Source organism: Corvus kubaryi, unplaced genomic scaffold (assembly GCF_017639235.1).
Source record: "Corvus kubaryi isolate FWS band 111438036 unplaced genomic scaffold, C.kubaryi_AGA036_p1.0 37328, whole genome shotgun sequence".
Classification (NCBI taxonomy): Eukaryota; Metazoa; Chordata; class Aves; order Passeriformes; family Corvidae; genus Corvus; species Corvus kubaryi.
The window spans coordinates 2330422-2353458 of NW_024581106.1; the positions used below are offsets into that span (position 1 = coordinate 2330422).

At 39.5% G+C, this 23037-nt stretch overlaps 2 protein-coding genes across 16 annotated transcripts in view; both read right to left on the reverse strand.

Moving 5' to 3' along the window:
* The window catches only part of LMO7 (LIM domain 7), a 131997-nt gene extending 128346 nt beyond the window's left edge, over positions 1–3651 (reverse strand). For 5 of the 15 annotated variants that reach the window (XM_042029638.1, XM_042029644.1, XM_042029641.1 and 2 more), the window contains exon 1: positions 3332–3650. In XM_042029638.1, coding sequence (XP_041885572.1) covers positions 3332–3400 — 69 coding nt within the window. In that variant the 5' untranslated portion in view covers positions 3401–3650. Of the gene's footprint in view, positions 1–3331 lie in introns of all 15 variants that reach the window. The other 10 variants (XM_042029654.1, XM_042029643.1, XM_042029642.1 and 7 more) reach the window with 6 other exon arrangements.
* Positions 3652–7914: 4263 nt separating this feature from the next.
* UCHL3 (ubiquitin C-terminal hydrolase L3) overlaps positions 7915–23037 on the reverse strand; it is a 44392-nt gene continuing 29269 nt past the window's right edge. Inside the window, exons 7-9 of the mRNA XM_042029656.1 lie at positions 13467–13542; positions 10936–10994; positions 7915–9646 (exon numbers count right to left, since the gene is read on the reverse strand). Of these exons, the coding sequence (XP_041885590.1) occupies positions 9563–9646; positions 10936–10994; positions 13467–13542 (219 nt within the window). The 3' untranslated portion in view covers positions 7915–9562. The remainder of the gene's footprint in view (positions 9647–10935; positions 10995–13466; positions 13543–23037) is intronic.

Here is a 23037-nt window from a genome sequence, read left to right on the forward strand (position 1 = left end):
TAATACGGAACAGAACACAGTAAAACAATTTTAACCCAGCTATTTCTAGCTTTGGCAAACAAGCTCTACCTTTCATAGAATGAGAGAAAATCCTGAGCTGGAAGGGATCCACAAGGATTGAGTCCAGCTCCCGGCCCTGCACAGGACAGCCTCAAGAGTCACACCATGTGCCTGAGGGTATTGTCCTAATGCTTCTAGAACTCTGCCAAGGTTGGTGCTGTGACCACTTCCCTGGGGATCCTGTTCCAGTGTCCAACCACCTTTGGGTGAAGAACCTTTTCCTGATATCCAGCCTAAACGCTCCTGAAACAACTCCATGCTATTCTCTGGGGTCCCATCACTGGTCACTAGAGAGAAATCAGTGCCTGCCCTTCATTTCCCCTCACGAGGAAGTTGTAGACTGATGAGGTCTCTCCTTGGTCTTTTCTTCTTTGAGAAACTATTTCCAAGTTGTGGTATTCCAGTGTTTTATTCTGGTCTCAGCATGTACCATCTGCCCCACTAAGGTGACAAGTGAAGGCTGGGCTTCATGTGAGTTTGACCAGCACCACTTGCTCCAGGTAGAGCTCAGAAAGCACCAGATGTCTCAGATGCAAGAAGCCAACACCACAAACCAGTGCTGGGTTCTCTAGAAAGGACACCTGAGAAGAGCTTGAGTTTTGCACAGAAAATGACCATTCTTTCCCCCAAAGAAGTAGACATCCTTGACAGGCAGCTCCCCCAGTAACTCCAACTAGTGTAACTGAGACAAGCAACTTCATCTCCCAGTTCACAACACATGAAACACAAGAGGTTGGGGACCACACTTTAAGACATCTTTTGCTGTGAAGACTACAGACCTGCCTTGTCTGCATTATCATAAACTATGTCTCAACATGAACCTGAATTAAAGAACAAAGTCTTTCTTTAAGTAACACCAGATATCAGATGCAATTTTTTGCTGTTACTGTTCTTAATCAAGTTCTTGGCCTTTTAGGGTTTGGGTTGTTTGGAGGTTTGGGGTAGGGGGCTTGGGGGGTTTTTTTTGTAGCATTAGAACTAGGAACAAATGTTTGAGTTCCCATGAGCCAATGGCTGCCCTACAGCATGGAGAATTCAGCTGGGAACAGGCAGAAAAAGAACTTGACCAGGCCGCAGTTTTCTCTCACCAAAAGCTTCAACAACATATGGGGTGAATTTTTTTTATGGTTTTGGGGTATTTTTTACTCCTCTTGAGGTCTGAAAGATACAGCTGCTCATTCCCGTTAGTAAAAAGCCCTCAGCTTCAAGGTTGGAGGTTTTTTTAAGTCTCAGAGTCCAAAGAGTTCTTGATTGGAATACAGAAATATGTTAACACAGCTTTCATTAGCAAAGGCAAAGAGTAACAGTTTACAAAGAGATTTTGGCTTGTTCCTTTAAATACATAGTAGCTAGTGTCTGTATGCTTTCATCTTCCTCTAATGTTAGGGAGAAGCTGGTACACAAAACCCTACCAAAACATCAGAAGTTCAAGTTCATAAATATTTGGAAATCTTCCTCATTTTCAAAACTAATTGTTTAACCATTAGGACTCACCAAGTTTCACTCTCAATCATGTATACACCACTTTGTTTCACCAAGACTCAGAAAACCTTGGGACATGTCTCATTACCCTGAAAATATCATTACTCTTACATACAACAACGGAAATGGTTAGTGTCTTGGCCTTTTAATCCATCTGGATGTAAAGAGTAGAGAACCACAACGGTTCTTCTGAGACACAAACCTCATTTCATAGGGAAATAAATATTTATATTTTCCTTGAGCATTATGGAATTCCTAGCATCCTGTTTATCAATACCTTAAGGTTTGCAAGTTACTCACTTTACAATAAAATACTTCTCCAAGGGGTAAGTTTAAAAGTTACTTTAAAATGAGAACAGCTTTCACATATCAAAAGATAGCCACACAAATTAGATTGAGAAATGAGGGAAGCTGAGCATATGTTTTTTTTCCCCCCTGCACAAACAGTACACACTTCACACTCACATCACTTTGCTAGTGCTCCCACATGCTACTGGCAGGCAAAGACACAAAACCTTTTGTAGGAATGGTACAACCAGCCAGTATCATACAAAATCTAATAATATTTAAAACAGATCCCCAAACCCTTAAAATAGGATTTTCAAAGAGAACATTACATCACCTTAACGAAGCTATTTAAAGTAAGCTTTGCCAATTTAAAGAAAGCAATGCAAGACAGGTATACTTGAGAGAGGAATGCTTTAATTACTTAAACTCACAGCTAGCTCTTACAAGATTGACACATGAGGAAGCCAGGACTGCTTTAATTACCTACGTTCACAGAGGACACAAAACTGACACTTGTGGAGGTCATTTGCCATATATTTGCCTTTGGTGCTCTCAGTTCAACATTCTCAATAGATTTTAAGCACTAGATGTCATTGTTTTACAGAGGAAACAAAGAAACCTGAACTGAGGTCTTGACAAGCTTATAAAGATGAGGGGTAAAAAGTAACAAACATCGTTTTCTTGAATATTTCTTCCTTCCAAAGTTACTGCGATAGTGGTTCTGACGACATTAAGTTTCATCTTAAGTGCATAAGCACAAAACAATAAGCTTAATATGTTAAAATACATCTAAACCAGCACTATAAAGCTCGTCTTTAAACGCACACCACAACTCAAAGAGAGGCTGTTCAGTATTCCTAACATTTCTCAGCTTCCACGCCATCAGGCTCGCTCTCTCAGCCGATGCTGCCCTGGTCATATTCAGGTACACTCAGGAGCAAGCTCCCTCCCCACGCTTGAGCACGTACCGCACCGGTGTGACTCGGGGTAACGATGCAGAAACACGGATATTTACGTCAAGCGCTATGTGCAGTCAGACAATCACGTTTAAAAATAGGAGAGAAGAAAATGAGTGTTAATTTCAGGTTGCTCTCTGTCCTGAACGCTTTCGAGACAGGAAGGAGCGCCTTTAATTCAGACTGTCTCGGAGCGAGTGTTACAGAAGCAATTTACAAGATGGCAAGAAATTATAAACCTTAATGACAGGAGGGCAATCAAGCCAGCCTTTAATTTGGATTGCGAGGAGGGGGCGGTGGCGATACTGCACAGAGACAGATCTCTGGAAGTTGCCACGATACTTTCTAAAAATAGCAGTATGCAGCTGCCGACAAAGAAGCAAAGTTTGGGGCCGCGTCCCTGGAACTGCTGCCGGACGGCGGGGCAGCCCTGCGGGAGCGCGCTGCGCGCTCCGCCGTGCGGGGGCCGCGGCGGGACCCTGGTCTCGGGCAGGTACCGGGAGTAACCAGGGGCTGGCAACCAGCAGGACCGAGAGGCGCCTCACCTCCACCCATCGCCGGGCTTCGGCGAACGCCGCCGGGAAGTCGCACTCCGCGTCCTCTCTCCCGTCCATGGCCAGCAGCGAGCGAGCAGGGGGCGGCCGGTGCTCGGCGGGGCGGGGGCGCGGGAGCAGCCGCTGTCATTCAGCTGCCTGCTTTTAACGCTGCCCGCGCCGTCTCCTCCCCCTCCGCCTCCTCCCCGCGGAACTCCCCCTCCCGGGAGCTCTCTAGCGCTCCGCGGCCGCAGGAATCCGAGGAGCCGCGGGCCGTGTGGCAGCGCCGGGACCCCCGGGAGGGGCCGCACCCCTGCGGCGGTGGCGGCTGCCTCCCGCCGGGACGCGGCGTCCCTTGCGCTCCCGGCCGGTGGAGGCCGCCCCCGGCGCCTCCCGCCTCGGCGCATACCAGGAATAGCTGGGGACAATCGCACCTTTCAGGGCCGGCCCCGCCGCCCCGGCCCCCGCCACCTGCCGCCCCGCCCGGCCGGGACTGCCCAGCGCGCCGCCGCCTCCCTCTGGCCGGGCCGCCTCCCTCACCTCCGCACCGATGGGGCTTCCCCGGCCAACCACAGGCAGCGCCGCGATCCCGGGAAAGCGGCTCCACACTCTGCAGCGTTGACCCGTTTGGGAATGAAGTCAGGAGCCTTTTCCACAGCTACGGGAGACATGAGAGATCCACACTTACTTTTGAGCTCTTTTCGTACAAAGTGACCGAAGTGGAGGTGCCCAGGCAGAGCTGAAGGCACACGGCTCGGCTTCCATGCTTCCCTCCCCAGCCCCGTTGGCTTCAACTCTGGTTTAGCTCACAGTACCCACACCAGTGCCCACTGCTCTGGCTCATTCGTGTCTCCTCTCCCCGGCACACTACAACGGAGTTTTAGCGACTCTTCCACCCCACACGCTATTCCAAGCTCAGAGCTAAAGCCCGGTCTTCGTACAGCTTGACCCCTGGGCCTGCATGGGAGCTGTGCTGAGCTCTGCCCACTGCAGTGACCACAAAGGTGGGGCAGGTTGGGATCATGCTGTGCTGCAGCAAAAGGTCATCCACGCTGACCGAAGCATAGGAGCCAGGAGGAAGATGGTTTGCTGGCTGAACACAGTGAAATCCTTTCTTCCAATACAGGAAGATGTGGACACATGCTAAGCAGAAAAGTTAAATATCGGGGAAAAGAGCCATTTTCTGTAGTAGTAATCCACAGCATTAGATTGTTGGGTTTTGACTTCGGTTTGTTTGGGATTTTTGGAGTACTAGATTTTATTTTGAGATTGTACTTAAGCTCTCCATAGCTACTTGAAAGGAGGCTGTGGCAAGGTGAAGCTCAGTCTCTTCTCCCAGGTAACAAGCAACAGGACAAGAGGAAATGGCCTCAAGTTGCACCAGGGGAGGTGCAAGTAGATTTTAGATTGGATATAAGGAAAAATTTCTTCAATGCAAGCACAGTCAGGCATTGGCACAAGCTGCCCAGGGACGTAGGGGAATCACTATCCCTGGAAGTGTTCAAAATATGTGGATATGGTACTTGGGGACATGGTTTAGTGGTGAACATGGCAATGGTAGTTTAACAGTTGCGCTCAATGATCTTAGAGGTCTTTTCCAACTTTCACAATTCTATGATCTTTTCCTACTTGAACTTTTTGTAGTATTTTTTCTTTCCATGTCTTCTCTGTACGTAAAACTGAGTTGCTTCATACATCTTTTGCCTTTATAGCCCATGGCAGAACATTCATAATTTTTGAAGGACTACTGAGAAAAGGTAACTCAAAATTTGTACCACACACAAATTCACTTCTCCTGAGATGTTTACTTGGGAACACATCTTATTTCTGCTTTATAGAAAACCTTCTTAGAATAGAGAAAAAGAATTTTAGGAGATCAACAAACCAGGAAGCTATTAGCAATCAGTTTCTGCAGTATATGGAAATCAGTGTTGCTGGTGTTACACGCAGGAGGGAAAATGCAGTGACTCTGGCTGAAGTAAGTTCCACGGGAGATGTTTGACATTTATTAAAGTTACAAATGCATAGAAGTTATGTAGTTATCTCCTCACCATGGTATGATTTGAGACATCTATGCTATAGAGCCAGCAAGGAACATTATGATAATCCAAGCTGTAATTTTGAAGTTTTTTTCTTACTCCTTTTTCCTGTTCCAAGCCAGACCAGCCACAAGACCAAACACAAATGAAGAATCTGCATTTTTCTTGAGTGGGAAGCCTGAACATCAGAAAACAACCCTCTCATCTCACTAATTAACATCCATGATTACAAAGGTTAAAAATGTCTAAATAAAGCATTTATCAGCTGCTGCTGCTGGCTGACATCAGTTTGCAGTACCTGAGGTTACCAAACATTTTTCTGGAGAACTACAGCAGCTTTTCTCCAGTTTTCAAGGTCTTTCACTTCACCTAAAAATACAGGGCTTGCCCCTAAGTAGGAGAAGGTAACTAAGAATTCTATAAAGCAGGCTTCAAAAGAGGTCATGTTAAAAAAAAAATCACATTTCTCACTTATTTCTGGTTGCTTTATTTCACTTCATGACAAATCAATTCACTTTTCTTACAAATGAAGTGTTTAATGTTTTAGATCAAGTAATTCAAGTAATTTGAGTAATCATGTTATTTGATTAAGTGTTTAAGTAGACTGCACGGATCACAGCAACTTTCAAGTCAAAGTTATTCACTAAGTAAAAAAAAGTTCCCACATGTAAATCTCATTTTAAAAGTGAATTTTAAATCAACTGTCACAGATAAATTATCTATGTGAGCCTGAGCAACCAAAATAGTTTTATTATTCCTTTGTGCTAACAATGTAAGTCACCAGAGTCCTAGATCAGAGAAAGATTACATATACTATATATGACTGCTAATTGTTGCTGTCAAAAGTAGCAAGCATAATATTGTTCTACTTGACAAAAATAAACCCTTTCTATGTGTGTGCTCCTAGGGATAAGTCAAGCAACAGTTTACGTCATATTCTTTTCAAGGAGAGTTCTACAAATATTTGACACAATAATATTTTCTATCAAGGCAGGCTTCTTCCTTTAAAGAAAGACCATATTTATTTTATAAATGTGGGTTGTTAAGTGTCTTTTTTTTCCAAAACACATATTTCAATGTCAGAAAACAACTTTCTTCTACTTCCCTTAACTGAATCATGCAGCCATAATTGAAAGGAAAGGGCATTGTACTGGTTATTAAATTCTTATGATTTCTTAACAAAATGCCTGTAAATAACATGGAAAAACTTGCACCATTATACTTAAAAGAGCTTGAACAATCCTGAGTGCTTAATAACACGCCAGCTCCACTCAGCTAAAATTAATGTAAGCGTGGAGCATGCATCATCTCTTCACTCCTACACACACCATGTCCATAAGATGGTGTGTACAGGTGGCCCAGACTGCAGAGGCTGAAGAGGGATTTTCTGGCACTGCGGCCTGTGGCCAAGCCATGCTCCTCTGCACAAAGGTGTCGAGGCTCTGGCAGGGCTGCACAAGTCAGAAACTACAGTGTTATTTTCCCACGGAGCTTGAACTTATAAGCGGAGATTGTACAGCTCAGGCGATGATGCAGACATTGGGGCATCACAGAGCCAAAAGCACCATGGGGTCTGCAGGGCTTTTCAGCCTCTAATCAGGACCTTGCTTGACTTTACAAGTCAGCCAAGTGTTCATACCTCAGTTCTTCTATCCATGTTATACAGGTTCTGTCAATGACAAAGATACTCCAGCAGCTTGTAGATCCCTTTACTTCCTGTGCTCCTCAAGACAGTCACCAAAGCCTGTGCCAAAGCATGCTCTCACAAGTTCTGGAAGGCTGTTACACTCTACATGTCAGGTGAGACGGTATTTCTGCAGTGCAGCCTTTCACAATTTCTAGCAAGGGACCACGCAGTGATTAGACACAGTTCAGCATAGAAACTGGTGCATTGCTCTTCCTTTGGCATCTCCAAGCAGTGTTCACTAAAATGTACCATCTTACATATTAATAAACCAGAAATTAACACTGAAAATAAAACAAAAGAGGGAAACCTTACCCTGCAGAACAACTGATTTGAAGACTATGTAGAAGATGCTAAGCAAAACTACAACATTGCCAAAATACTAAGAATTCTTATCTATATGTTTTTACTTAAGATTCAACATGTATTTTTCAGCGTGACCACAGAAAATCCCACCCCAAATTTATTACTCTAACCTTATTATCCTTTGTCCTGATTTATCTAATCAGTCCTTGTACTCAACAAGGAGCTCCACTTCTGAAGGGATTTTGCAATAAACAGTTGCACAAAAACAGACACACCATACATTACTTAAACCCACTGAATTGTTCTAAACATTGAAGAGCATATATGATGAGACTATTTCCCTAGAGCAGACAATTGATGCAGCTAGTTTAACAGCTTTGAACTGCACTTCCTCTCTTTCCTCCCTATCCTAAAAGGCCCTTATCTATATTAACTATGGCTTACTTGAAAGATAATCCTCTAAGTCACCATTAGCTTAAAATATGCAATATCCCAATTCAGTGGTGACAACCTTTGTTTGATTTTTCAACCTTTGTTTGATATTAGCAAGAAGACAACACAGCTGGTTTGGTTACTAAAGCCTCTGATTTTTATTTAAAAGCAAGTTTCAGGGCTTTACTAATGAGCATGGCAACAAAAAGCAAGTCTTAATGATACTGCATTTTATTGGTGTAAAAAAGCAAAAGCTTCAAAAATGGAAGCTCATTAGTGTCATTCTTCTCCCTTGCTTTTCCAATCAGCTCACTTACAGAAAACAGAATGTTGTTACTGGACTCTCCAGGTGACATGTTTTAGACAGACACTCCAACTTTTTCCTTAGAGTGCAAGAGATGTTCTTAAGTGATAAGACAGACTCCCACGCCTCCTTCTTTTCTATAAAGAAGGAAGACTCTGCCAGAGTGCTTCTGGAATAACCCCATTCATTTTTACTGCAAAGACAATTGATAGAGAATGAAAGCATCCTCTGGGACGCGGAGGGCTCAGTTTCCTTTGGCAGTGGGTTTGATTGGAAGCAAACCTAAATTATTCCACTTTAAAGGAATGAATAAGGAATATTTTTCTGGAACGTCAAAAACATGCACATTAACACAAACCAACCTTCACAAGAATCCTAAAGTGTTAAGACGGCTTAGCCAAAAAACTGAACCCAAAACCAAGCCAAACCAAGAAAACCGAACCCCAAACAACCACAGTGTTACTATTCAGGTACAGAAAATGGTCAACAGTACCATAAGAACAGTGGGTGGAGTGGGAGGGATGGCACAGGGGAAGGGTATCACACAGCATTCAGTAATGCCACCTGACAAACTCACAATAGATATTCCTACAGGGGAGAAAAGTATATAACCATCATGGCTACCTTAAAATCTCCAGTCTCTTTCTGTTGTTGCTGAACAAAACTTCATTGCAACCATCATCACTTTTCTATCATTTATTTCAGTTAGGTGAGGTACTACTGCTGTATTCACCTGTGTGTGCCCTCCACAGTCCTACCATTTGAATTAGTTAATGCGCCTTTTCAGGAGGAAAAAATCCACGTCATTTTTCCATATATACAAATAGCAAACATTGGTTTAACTAAAGTTTTTTGACAATTTATTAGACTTGAGAAACAAAGTGAAGTTTTATTCAAAATGTAAACATTAAGATAATTTTAAAATGTTAGTTCTCACCAACAGTAAGAATAGTCCTTTTTCTGCCTTTTTTCTTCAATATATTTATTTATAAATAATGCACTGAAAAAATGTCTTTGTCATTTGAGTCACCTGAAGAAGTTCTTAAAATATTCTTGCACCATTATAAATAAAAGATGGAGATAGCCTCATATTCCCAGTGTTCACCCATTGCCACACCACATACTCCACTCAGAATGTTACCTGTGCATGACACAAATGATAATCCTGCTCTGAAGTAGCTCATCATTATTACGAGGACATATCACAGACAGTAATTCCCAAAACTTTTAAGGGGGTGGAAGGAAAAAAAACCCACCACATAGAAATCTTGCACAAAATGCATGCCTGTATAGAAATACCCAAAGTTGCTGTAGGAACAAGCAGCAAAATATAGCAAGGACAAATGCAAAGTTTATTCCATGTATGCTACAATTAGTCAAGAATGTTAGGGAAGTATCAAAATTTGTACTATTAACATATGGCAACAGTTTTATTCTTACAATACATTGCAAGAGAGTAGCCTCACTGGAAAAGGCTTTTAAGCTGCAGACAGTGCAATTGCATTAAATCTTAATTCTTCTGGGTCACGTTCCATGAATTTCTTGCAAACTTCTATTGCATCCTAGGGGAAAAACAGTACAAAAAAACCCCAAAATGAAAAACAGTATAAATCATATTACAAAAAACCAAACAAAACACAACTGAAATATGAAGATATGCTTTATCCAAACTATTGCTCAAAATGGATTTTTACATAAAGGTTTACTAAATAGTGTGACAAGCCTACATAAACTGTATTCTGATGTAAGTTACCACTATTCAAGATTACTTACAGTGCTCATATGGGCAGCCTAAAAGAGCAAAAGTTTTATGCAGGACCTTAGCAATGATGATTTTTGTGACTGAATATTACTTTGTGCAGCAAATATGTTGCTTCTCTGACTTTCTAAATGCATCTCTGAAGCTTGCCTTAACTAGTACTGCTGCCTTCAGAAATTTTTCCTTTGTTTCAAGATGAATTTAAGCTGGGCGGGGTAATTGAAAGATTTTAAGTAATTCCTTCATCTAGTCTAGCTTTAGGGTGCAATCTGGAGAACACATGTTATCAGTAAAACAGGAAAAAGGAACATATGAAATAAGGAAAGCTTTATCCAATTTCTTCCCCTGTCCAAGCAGGCACAAATTGTTTGCAAACTTAACAGATGTTAGTCTGTGCTTCTAAACTATAAAATCGTTTTGGGTTTTGTTTGTTTTAGTTTCTCTGGTTTCTTCATTTTGTAATGCTAATCCAGTCTGGATATCATAAAAGTCAGATCTATGCATTGCCTTCTCTCAACTTCAACTTTGCACATTCTGTGGGGACGACAGTTTATTCTCCCAACTCAGTGTATCCCTTTCCAATTCATTTCTCAGCTCATGACACAAAGTAGCACCCAAAAGAAGATGTGAAAGTGAAGAAGAATGATTATTAGCAAGGGTCACAAAGGAAATCAGCTTCTGTCTAGCCTGACACCTATCAAACTATAACTAAACCAAAGGAAAGAGAATGAAGAATTTTAAGTTTTCAATCTGCTACCTTGTTACACGTACTATTTGAAAGGAGCAGGAGTGTATGAAAATCTAAGCACAGAAGATAAGTCAGTCTGATCTCGTGTCATAGTCAACCCTTCTGACATTTCTTATGATACAAAACTTTCATCCGGAGCCACAACGTGAGTGTTCCAAAATAACTCTTTTCAAAACTGAGTAAACTGAATTTTGCCTCACCATTCCACTTACTCTATTCCTCATCCAACCATAAATATAGCTAGACTTGTATACGTATTTTCATGTATCTATTTTATAAATTTTGCGGAAATACAGCAAGAATTTTGTGTAACACCATTTATTAAGAAGGTTCTCTATCCCTACCTCTAAAAAAGAATCGTCGCTGGTTTCCCCATGGTTTATTGGAAATGGCTTGCGCCCATCTGTTGAAAGACAAAGTGGGATTGAACAACACATTTATAAAATTATAAAAGCTTCATTCTTCCAGTTAAAACTATTTACACAAATTTTTTTGTACTTCACTTTCAAAAATGCTATCTCATTTTTCATAAAGGCCACACATGCAGCTAGCTCTTCCCGGGTCTCTCCACTGCTGACTGCTTGCACCAGTATCATTATATACAGTCTCTTACTTTTAAAAAATAATCCAATTAAAACGATGAAATATTTTTCAATATTTAATTTGAAAACTTAAAGGCTGTAAGTTGCTATTGTTTTAATGCTGGTGTAGTACTTCAGTTTTTCAAGTAGAGTAGAAAAATTTCAGCAACATTTGATGGATTTACGCAGACAGACAGCTCTATGTCTGTGGTGTTTGACAGCTGTGATCAGGGACTCCACAGTAGACCAAAGCAACAAACCCACCATTCTGAAGAGTCTGGCATCACTGAAAATGTTTCTGTCATTTAAAATAAATTAGCAAACAAACCCAACAGCTCTAAGTATTAAGCACTTTCATGGCATTTAAGAAGGGTTGCTATAGTTACTTTTTTCTTGCATTTCCAATAGAATAATGCTTGTCATTCTCAGCATTTTAAAAATAACTTCATATAAATATGCTTCAGGTTACTTGCAAAGGGTTAACAGTATGAAAACCTGTGACAGGGTACCTGTATTTGCTAAACCACTTTTGCTAAATTCACTTTTGGCTCTGTCTTCCCTGTGAAAGGCTTTTCCCTCCCCAAAGATGCCATCAAAGTTGACAACACTTCCAAACTACATTTTCCATAACTAAAAATAGATATGATGTTAGAAAACTTATGGATTTACATGAACAAGATGTTCATTACTGTAACTACCATGACTGAAGTTACAAGGCAAAACCCTCAGAAAATGCCAGGAAAACAGAACTGAATGCCCTGCACTGTTGCAAGCTAAGTTCACCTCAATTTTTGGGCTTTTTTTATGTCCATATGGCAGAACAACATTTTAATTTCATGTGCCTATAAATAATGTGTTTTCTATGACAAAAACATCATAAACATTTAATATCCATGTGCTTTCTTAGCACGCCAAAGCCCACATGCTGCCCACACTGTCTGAAGCCAGTGAATCAATTGAAAAACCTTCTTCCATTTTCCTACTTTTAGGTTGGGGATTTTTTTGCTTCCTTCCGCTGGTACGGAGAGAAGTTATTTTAAGAACAAAAGAAGTAGTACTACTGGCATTCCACTGCACAGCAGAGCTAAATGCCTCTTCTTTTTCTAATTTTTTTTTATTTTAAGAAAAAATTCAAATGGGGGTTCTCTTGCATCATACCTACAGAAAATAGGTAAATATGGTCATCATAGTATGTAGTCTGCTTGTTAATCAGCGCAAATTAATGGACAATGAAAATGTATCATGAAAATAGTAGCACACAACTGAAAAAAGAGCAAGTCATCCCTTATGCCTTGAAATTTAGAGCCATAAAATATTTATATTGCATTCTACAGTTCTTAACTTTTTGATCTAGTCCACTGACAGATACACAGGGGCATAAAACACAAAAATGTGTGCCTATTGGTTATGACTTATCTCTGGTAATATCGCTTAGATCAACTTAATATTAACATAAGCACTTCTTATATACTGCTTATGCCCCATGTTGTGATTAGTTACCACGTGTTAAGGGCATTGCTTAATTACATGCTGATTTTCAAAAGATGAAAATCATATAACCATAAAATACTGCAAAAATTATGCTAGGAAATACCAGTGACTTGCAGTTTTTAAATGCTGATCTGCTTGCTGATTTTCTGAAGAGCCTGCTGGAAAACCTAGTTGCTCAGCAACATATTTAAGACTGGAGTCATTAGAGAATATCTGAGCAAAACTAAGTGCTACACAATCTGAAGAGGGAAAAGATAGCTGTGGTTCAAAAAATAAGGATTACTCTTGTACAGTTAACTGTCTATTGACCACAAAAAGTAGAGGAAAAACATGACAAGACTATTACAAATGAGTTGCAGAATATTAATATCTCGTAATACCCTGATGACATACTTTAGCTAACATTTCTGAAGTGGCACACAGTTGATTTAATACTTCCACAAGCAATACAGGAACATAAATATAACGAATGTCCTGTGAAATTTTGAGTGTTTATTCATTCTTCTTGCTTCCTGTCCTGATAAATGCCAAAAAATGAAGTTTTGAGGCAGTCTAGTATTCTGTACCATTTTGTCTTAATAGGATGGAGTTGAGGGAAGGAGAACAAAAAAAAAAAACCCAAAACAATGGGAAGAAGGCTGCCGTTGTTTGACAGAAATCCCCAGAGAGTTAAGATGCAGCTAAAAAGAACCTAAGCCCTACATAATAACATCAAGAAATCTCCCTGAAACTTTTCACAGTTGACAGCATCACTACTTGTATTTGTTTCAAACAAATGGAGAGTGTATAGAAAGTGTTCTTACCCAATTCATAGAGATGACCACCTACATTAACTAATGCAATAAAGTGAAGATCTACTTTTTCATCTATACTTGGTGCCTGCAAGACAAAACAAGACAAAAAGAAATTGTGTTTACTAAAACTCTTATAGATATATGATTAATGAGCACTTATCATCATAATATGCAAAACAACTGGACAAAAATCACAATTGGGAAGCACATTCTGGATCTATACAGAATGGCAGAAGTCAAGTGAGGAACATTTTGGCATATAAAGAAACTGCATGTATCAGTAAGAATCCATGCAGTGGAGTATCTGGAAGTATTTCTGATTATAGCTCTACATAAAAGCTTTATTTTTCATTACTGAATTAAAAGTAAAATCAGCTCAAATACATAAACATCAAAAATAGACTTTCATATAAACAACATCCTTCACTAACCTATCTCCCATAACACAATGATGCAGGGCTCAACTCTAAACCTGTAACATTTTAAAACTGAAAATATTCACTTGGTCAAAGTAATTTTTCCTGCATAAACCAACCCCAGTTAACCAGTTCCTCTTTCAGAGGCAGTCAAAGCAAACACATCTTAGATGGGGACGAAAGAAAATAACCAGAGGTGCCCAGACTGAATTTTCAAAGTGGTATCATACTCATCATATCCTCTAAGGACTGAAGTACAGCGAAAGCACCAAGGGACATGACATAAAAAATGGTTACTGTTAGTAAAGATCTGCCTAGGCCAGTAGGGTTTTTTTGCTGTGCTGGAAACTACAGCAAGCAAAAGCTTTTGCAGAAGATTGCTGGGCATGCACAGCGTGGTGCTCCACCAACACACCTTCCCAGCACCCACTGAGCAGTGGTGTTTGAACTTGTGAGCCAAAAGTTCTGTCATCACTTTTGAGCCAAAAGCTCTATCACCACTATTGTGTTCAATAGCAATTGATGGTGTTAATTCCTTATCAGTCTGTCCAGTCTGCATCTGAACTTTGATCCACAATTTAAGATGATACCATTCTGAGCAAATGGGAAAAAGACTTCAGTTTTTCTTCATTATTAAGAATCTGACTTGCCTGAAAATCTATTTCATACCATTTTCTTTCATCTTTTAATTACTGCTAGGCTTACATGAATTTCCTAAAAGATTCTAAAAATGTAAAAACTTGCTAGAAACAGGTTAGAGTGTAAAATAAATTTTAGGACCTCAAAGTCATATCATCTTTTCAAGATGGGTTCAAAATTTCCTTTTTGATGATGGCCATGAGAAGAGACTTTAAAAGATGATATAAATTGAAGAAATTTGGCAAATAACCAGAAGAATAGAGTGAAGGACAAGAAGTCACCACAAGTCCTTCAATATATCAAGAAGGCAAAAGAACACAGCACTGTGGAAGAACTGCTAACAGCTTACAGAAATTCTACGTAGCAAGCTCAAGAATGAGAAAAAAAGAAAAATAAAACAAAAAACCACACAACTTCCCCTCGCTTTCATTTGAGATTTATCTCCATGACCAGTTAAAAGTGTGAAAGGCCCAAATACCCTGTTTCATCACTGTTTCAGAGAGCCTAGAATGGAGAAAAGGCATTCTGGTCACTGAAGATGAGGCATCTATCAAAGGGGCAAGAGGATCTTTCCACCAGAAATTCAAGCAGTCTAAGTGAAATAGCCTTTGATAACTTTGTTTCACAGAAGGCCAAACAGAGCCATGATTTAGCAAAGCCAAGCAGCCTCAAGAACTTGACTACCCCAGCTGCAAACTTCAAAGGACCACAGGTTTCCATAAAATCACACAAGACAGTAGGTAACATCCAATGACACCTTGTTGTTATTGCTATTGATCACCCAACTTTTTACAGACATCTAAACTGTAGTGCTACAAAAGTGTGTAGGCAGGCAAGGCTGAGCATCCTTGTCAAATCCCACATTGTCACCTAATTCCCTTCATAGACATACGACTTCACCGCTGTTCACTAATCCACTAAACATACCAACTAACAAATCAGGGTTTAAGAAATTTCAGGGTTAGGCGAAAGACCACTGCCAGTTAGTCGCACTTTAGGAAAGAAGTGGCTTTACAGTTTAAAGAACATACTCTACCTGGGCTCAAAGTGACATGAAGTAGAAGAGTACATCACTACTTCAGAGGACTTTGAGATGTTCAGGATTTGATTTTGACCACATTTAGAACAAGATATAGTTGCCCTTTTGACCATTTTGGGGGTTATGTTCTTTGTCTGATTCTAATAAACACCCTTTCTCTAGAGAGACACAACTGGCATGCCTGGAATGCTGAGTCTATATATAGAAAGAAGATGGATAAGGAACTCATCAAAAAAAGCATGATTGACTTTTCATAAAGTTTACTTAGAGGCAGACTCCTATAGAATCCTGCTGAGTTTTTGTACATGACTAATCTAAATAACATGCTTTCATTGTGCTATTGCCATAGACCGTGAGAAATGTTGTGTTTTTAATTCCCCAACCTCAGAGAGAACGAAAGCCATTATTAAGTTTTCTGCGATATGTTCTAACGTAGGCTGTTTCCTTCCATTGATATTTCTTTTAATCTAATCTAGATAGCAGTAAAGTTGATTTGTTACATTTCTTGAAAAATTAGGATTTCAGTAATTTTTGACAGAAAAATATTTGCATAATCATAAGCACTGAGAAACAATAGGGTCTGAATAGTCACGATGACCTAAAACTTTGTATTATAAAATCTGTTGCTTATAACTTAGGCAAACAAGTAACTGGATTAAACTTTCCCAGTGTGATGAATCTGATTCAAAATCCCTCCACCCCTCCCATCCTTAGGGAAAAAACTCCCAACACATCCATATGTGTGCAAACACACTCACACACAGATACCACATGAAAAGTCAGGCCAATTTCCATTTCACTGGGAAGCTCTAGAAATTCTAACACTTGAACCAGAAGATTTTAAATTTCAAAGGAATGGAAAAAAGAGGGAATGTCAGCTCCAGAGACATGTCTTTTGTGGCCTCCTTGGAAAGCTACACCTTTGGCCATGTTTTCAAGTTTCTAACAAAGTGTCTATGTCAATGTTTAAAAGAATAAGGAGCAGAACTTTAAAAAGTCTGCCTGCCTGTTCACCACTATGTAGTATTGCTTAGAACAGTTACAGAGGATTTTCTCTTGATTACTCGTCATGTCAAAGACCACAGTAACACAGACATCAATCAAGTGTTGAGATGAACGGTTCCTCTAGACTTTTCACTTAAAAGCCCAGTCAGTGTGCAAAAGGAGAAAGCACATTTGAAGGACCACATATATGTATGAACCACAAGGAAAGAGAAAGACACAGGAGTCTAAATAAGGGGATTGTCTAATCTGGACTTGGAACTAACCCATGGGATTCAAGACTCATTTTTCAAGTCTTCTGAAGAGCCGTCATGCTGAGTGCATAAAATTTATACTTCTCTACTATCCAGCAAAGACAGAAAGAGGACAAATACCAGCACCTAGAGTAGCTTACAGAAGCTTATGTTATGGTTGCAATCACAGTATAAGAAGTAAGAAGTAAGTTTTGGTAGTATGGGTCAGTAGATATAATTTTTCCAATTTATCTCTCCAACCTAAAAACATGCTGAAAGATAAAAACCAGAAGTCTTGAAACGGATTTAAAGAAGAAAAATACAAGAAGTTCAGTGCTCAAAGTGATGGTTCTGAGAACATCAGCTAAAATGTAACTTTTTCCCAAGGAACTAAGGTAACACTCAGTGATATTAATACAGAATATCTTCATGAATACCCAGTCTCACACACAAAAGAGACAGCCAAGGTTGTCTGCCCTCTAATTTTGGATACCACATTAAAAGCACTTAAATATCAGAGTCCCAATTTTTCAGAGGATTTGACTGCCTTCTCTCCTAACCCGGACATTCAAATTGAATAATAAACAAGTTGACCTTTGTGAGAAATCAATTTTAATTGACTGTCTCAGGTCAATACCCATTAGTTCACGCTATTGAAACAGAACCTCTACATTTCTTCCTCTCTTCTCTTCACTAGCAGACTTCAAATCACTAATTAAAATGGCACTTCCCAAAGTTTTTACAATATAAATGATAACCCTTCCTACTCCTTGTACTAAGAAATTCCCTTAGTTTTACCTTTCACCACTGCATGCTGCCCTCTCCTCATGAACTAAACCAGCCTTTCTAGTTGTTGTACTAACCTTCAGAAGCTCAATGGTACACCCCGTATCACTGTTTGCCCAATCATATCAGCCTGTCTAATAAAGTATATTTCATCACCTGCACAGTTTATCTTGCAATGCACTTAGAACATTATCCCAATCTAAAAGTTGGTATTCAGTTTTCATGCATTTGAAATCCTTTGATCTTGAAATGGTCCTAAGTCAAAACAAGACTGCTCATCAAATTCGATGTGCAACTAGTTTCTTCTCCCCAAAGCTTCATTTCTGGGACAAACTTACAACTGGGAAAAAAAAATGGTTTTACTCTCATGGATCCACTGAACAAGCCTCACCACACCCCACTTAAAATTTATTTATGAAAGACCACATTATAAAAGCAGATTCAATGTTACATGACAATTTTCAGGAAATTTCTTCCAACAGCATCTTGTATTTTTATTATTCCCTTACACTTGCTTTTGAAAGCAAGAAGGAAAGCAAGAAGCCTCACAAACCAGTTTACTAGAATGCTTTGCAATACAGGTAGTGACTGGGAAAGGGGAAAAAAACCACACTTGGTGTTAAGTCAAGAAACTGGCATCAGGAGTCTCTCAGGTTATGGAAGAAGAGTACTGAAGACTGATAGGGAAAAGACAATTTTGCAGAACCTTCAGGAATAAAAAATTTCAGATACATCCAATTGAAAGATCATGACAAAAGCAGCTGCAGTGTTAAGAGAAGAAAAAGCCTTAGAGGTTTAACTATACAAATTTACTTACAAGGAATTACAAGAAGCCAAAGAAAAACATATCCAAAAAAGAAGATTACACAACAGAATATTAGTATGGTTTAGATGCAATAAATTCTGAAGTAAAAGGAAAAAAGTGATGCAATTGCTGTTGAGTAGATCAGATGTCTGTAACTTCCGTTTTGAAGCATGGGATGTGCTTGGGCAAATATACCCTGTAGGACTGTGAAAGGCATTTGGGTCTCGGTTGAAGTACTGCAACTAAAACAAAGACCATAGGAATAATGATCACAAGTTTTTATCAAGATTATTTCTGGCTCTTTCTCACAAAACAGTGACATCTCTATTCATACCCAATATACTGCAGCAAGTTTACAGTACTTGAAATGCTCTGGAATTTCACAGCTGAACACACACGGCTAATTTAGCTCAAGGCATCCCTTGCCCAGAACAATGAAAAACAATTTCCATGAGAAAGGTGCTGAGGGACTGTCTTAAATGCTGGTACAAAAATGGACAAGAAGTTGCTTTGCCGAGCATTGCATTATGTATTTTTCTACTCTGCTGCCATGGTAGACAAGCTGTCTTGAACTTATTACCTCTGTATCTGCAATCATAACCGGAATACTTAAGGGTCAGGTGAGGTACAATTCCAAGCTGCAGCACAATAGCATCTGATTTTGCATGGGAGAATGTCAAGCAAGAAGGTGGAATTCAGAGATAGGCTCTATCAAGGATCAGAGTATCTGGATACAGAGTGTTTATACAAATCTCCTTTTAAATCCCTAAGTAAGAGGGATTATTCAGCAGTATGCTGCTCTAAAGAGGTATTTCCTGGTCTTTTCTTTAAAGAACAGGAACTTTAGTCTGATCTAGAAAGTAAATGGGAGAAAGCAAAGTGCATGTTTTCAAATTTGAGAAATTTGTAGGAAAGATTCATAGAATCAGGAGATTAGTTTGACATATAAAAGGCAGCAAAACCTAAGGCAAGCAGAGATACTAAAAGAATAGATGAGGTGGAAGAGAAAATGACAAGGATTGAGGAAAAGTCAACATTACTAAACAAAAGCATGCTTCTAGCTTGTCTTAAAAATTTGCCACATCGACTGTAATTTATCAGATTTGTACAGAACATTTCAGGACAGTATTTTCAATTTTTTTTCCCTCCTATTATATGTTCTTAACTTTTCTAGAGACCTGCTCTGAAAAGGTGTATTAGGTCTGGCTGAGATGGAGCTCATTTCCCCACAGCAGCCCCTCACAGTGCTGAACTTTGCATTGGTAGCTGGAAAGGTGCTGATAACACCCCAGTGCTTTGGCTGCTGCTGAGCAGCGCTGGCACAGCATCAGTGCCCTCTCTCAACCCCCTCAGCAGGAGGATGGGGGTGGGCAAGATCTTGAGAGGCAACACAGCCAGGACAGGCGGCCCAAACTGACCAAAGGGGTATTCTGTACCATATGAGGTCTGCTCAGCAATAAAAGCTAAGAGAAAGGAGGAGGAAAAGGGGGTAGGCATTAATTATTGTGACATTTGTCTTCCGGGCCAACCACTACACATACTGAAGACTTGCTTCCCAAGAAGTGTCTGGACATCCCCTGCTGATGGAAAGTAGAGAATAAATCTTTTGTTTTTTCCTGCTTTCATTTGAAGCTTTTGCTTTACTGAACTGCCTTTATCTTGACACATTATTTTTTTTCTCTTATTTTCTCCCAGCCCTGGCCTGCAAAGAAGTAGAGTGACAGAGCAGCCTGGTGGGCATCTGATGTCCAGCCAAGGTCAACCACCACTGAAATCAAGGAAAGTTTTTAACTAGGAAAAGTGCTTTTATTTAAGGAGCCTAGATAAAGTCTCCCAGTATCAAAACTTTGCTCTGAATTTTGAAAGAATCTTTCGTCTGTCAATGTTTTAATAGTAGAAATGTACTTACAACTACAAAGAAGTTCAACTCCATTTTAAACACATACAGGGTGTTCCCCTCCCTTAAATTCAAGGGCACAGATTTCTTAATAAAAGCAATACTAAAATGCTCATGCATTTCTCATACACTGCCCTCATGCAACGCTGAGCAGTTCAGCCTCTTTGTACACCTAGCAGAATGACCAAAGCTGTACTAATACTACTTGTTGACAGGACACTAAATATTACCTTGTCATTCAAATTTTACCAAGCCAACTAAGAGAGCTTTAATGCAAAAAATGCTGTCCGATTTCTTGCATATTAAACTAATTTACAAATAGGTCGGGTGTTCTTAATTTTCTTGAAAGGCATGTTATACAAAAGTGTAAAGATGAGAACAACATCTAGTTACCAAAACGTATGAGACTACCTACTATTCACAGATAAATTCTTGTGTATAGGCCTTGCGATCTTAATCTGTCAGATGAAGACAGGACATCAGGTGAGTTAAGGTTTAATATTTTAAAACTTTTTAGTGGCAAGCTTCTGCTTTGCCAAATACAGTTGTATTGAAAGCTAAACTAATTTTCTGAACATTTTTAAAGCAAATGCTCACTACTAGTGGATGATGACTTGTTTTTAGACATTTTCTGAAGTTAATAAAACTCTCAACTTGATTTTCTGCCATAATGACAACAGGTTATGTTGTAACATCCATCCTTGGATAAGTCATCATTTATTACCGTTGAAGTAAACTCATGTTCAATTAATGCTTTTGTTCTAGGCAGGCACATTCAAGCTCAAATCTCCTTCAATAAGTCTTTTCTTAACAACAAGCATAGATAAGTCAAACTCAAACAAGATCCCAGTTTCAAATTACAGAAATATGACATAGAATTTTCCAAGGTTTGCTAAACAAAATCCCCAGGTAAAATGTCAGATGTTTGTTAATGTCAGCGAAACAAATGGGGGGGGTAAGAAGCATGAGTTGGGAAGAATTTAAGTCTGTGCTTAACTCCACGCCTCCTCAAATCCCAAAATATTTAACTAGCTCCAAATGATTACATCAAGAATGTTCCATAGCTCTGAATATTACACGAGAGCTAGATACTTAATAAAAGCACTTACTATTCACATAAACAGAAAGAAGTCTGGGAAAAGGCCTCATCTTGAGATATTTATCAGGATAAATATACAAAAGCTATAAAGAAGTGGAAGCATTTCACACTAATATTTTAATAGCAGTAAAACATTAAGGATTTCCACATGTGCAAAGACACATCTGAATGGAAAAGAAAATTACTTGGACCACAGTCAGAGTAGTTATTTCATCTCTGTAAAAAATCCACGTATCTCAAAGAAGAATTTCCAGGAACAGGTGAAATGTGATCAGTATCAAAGAATGATAAAAACAAAATCAATGTCCCAATTTTGCATTTAAGACCATTCAGTTCTACATATCAAGATTTATTTTTTTATTCATGTATGCACTAAAAGTGTGATCACTCCTTAAAAGCAGGATGAAATGCCACTAAAAGACTCTTTCAGTTCAGTATTTCTGCTGGTGGCCATCAGACCGTTTAGAAATATTGGCTATTCTATACATATAATTTTTTTTACAGATTTTCAAGATACATCTGTGGTCTGTGAGTGAAGAAGGAAAAAATTTTAAGCATTTGATGACAAGCTTTTCTTATTGGAACATCCTCCCTTTCAACTGGAATGTTTGCCTACAAACTAGATAAAGAAACAAGATGTCAAGTAAGAAAGTAACCAGCCCCTTGGGATTATAGGAAACATTTTATCTTTACTGAAATACCCAGGGACCATTAGCCAAGAGTTGATGAAAGAAAAGGAGACCAGGTTTAGGATATGAAAACTTAAACCAGGTCTCAAACACAGAAGAAATAATACCACGTGGCAAACATTAAGAAGCCCCTTGGTTTAGTAGATCCAAATGAAAGATCATGAAGATGAGGTGAAAAGAAGAGGCTGGATGTAGAGCCTATGGCAAAAAAAAGTGCCACTTCATGAAAGGCCAACTTCTTCTACGCTTTGAAAATGATTTGGTTTATGTATGGAATCAAAAATACCTGGACAGCAAAGCATGGAATGATGTACTTTTGCTGTCTGACATGGTGGAAAGGGAAAAAAATAAACCAGGAAGAAAGAAATCCTAAGAATGGTTGAGAAAAGACCCCAACAAAACATGATGCCTCGAAGACTGAAGTTACATGGCAGAAGGCCAGTGGTGTCAGAGTAAGAAAAGACTGAAGATGGACTACACTTACAACAGAATGAAGCCCGACAGATGGAAGGCGTATCAAGGGCCGCCACCGACGCAGACGGATTGACGGACTGGGAGCCTTTGCAGGACCTACATGATTATGTTTGGCCCAGGAGAGGGATGCAGAGTGACACAATGGTGAGGCCTTCGTTCTGCTGTGGCTAACCTGGGGCTGCGATGAGCATGGTGGTGAAGACAGCGAGGACGATGACGACTACATAAACATTAAAAAAGAACATACTTAGCCCACTTAAACTTGAAATAACATCCCTGCAACTGCAGCAAATAGCAACTGCAAAAGTGTCCACTATTGAGTATACCTTAACTGCTCAAATCATACAGACAATAATCAAGAATGTGTTGAATTTGAAGGAGAAGATAAAAGAACACTGCGAATAAGCAAAGACATTGTTCAAATCTGAAGTTTATAGTCAGACAAGCTAGAGGTTATTCACACCCAGGGAACTTCACAATATGAACACAAATAAACTGACT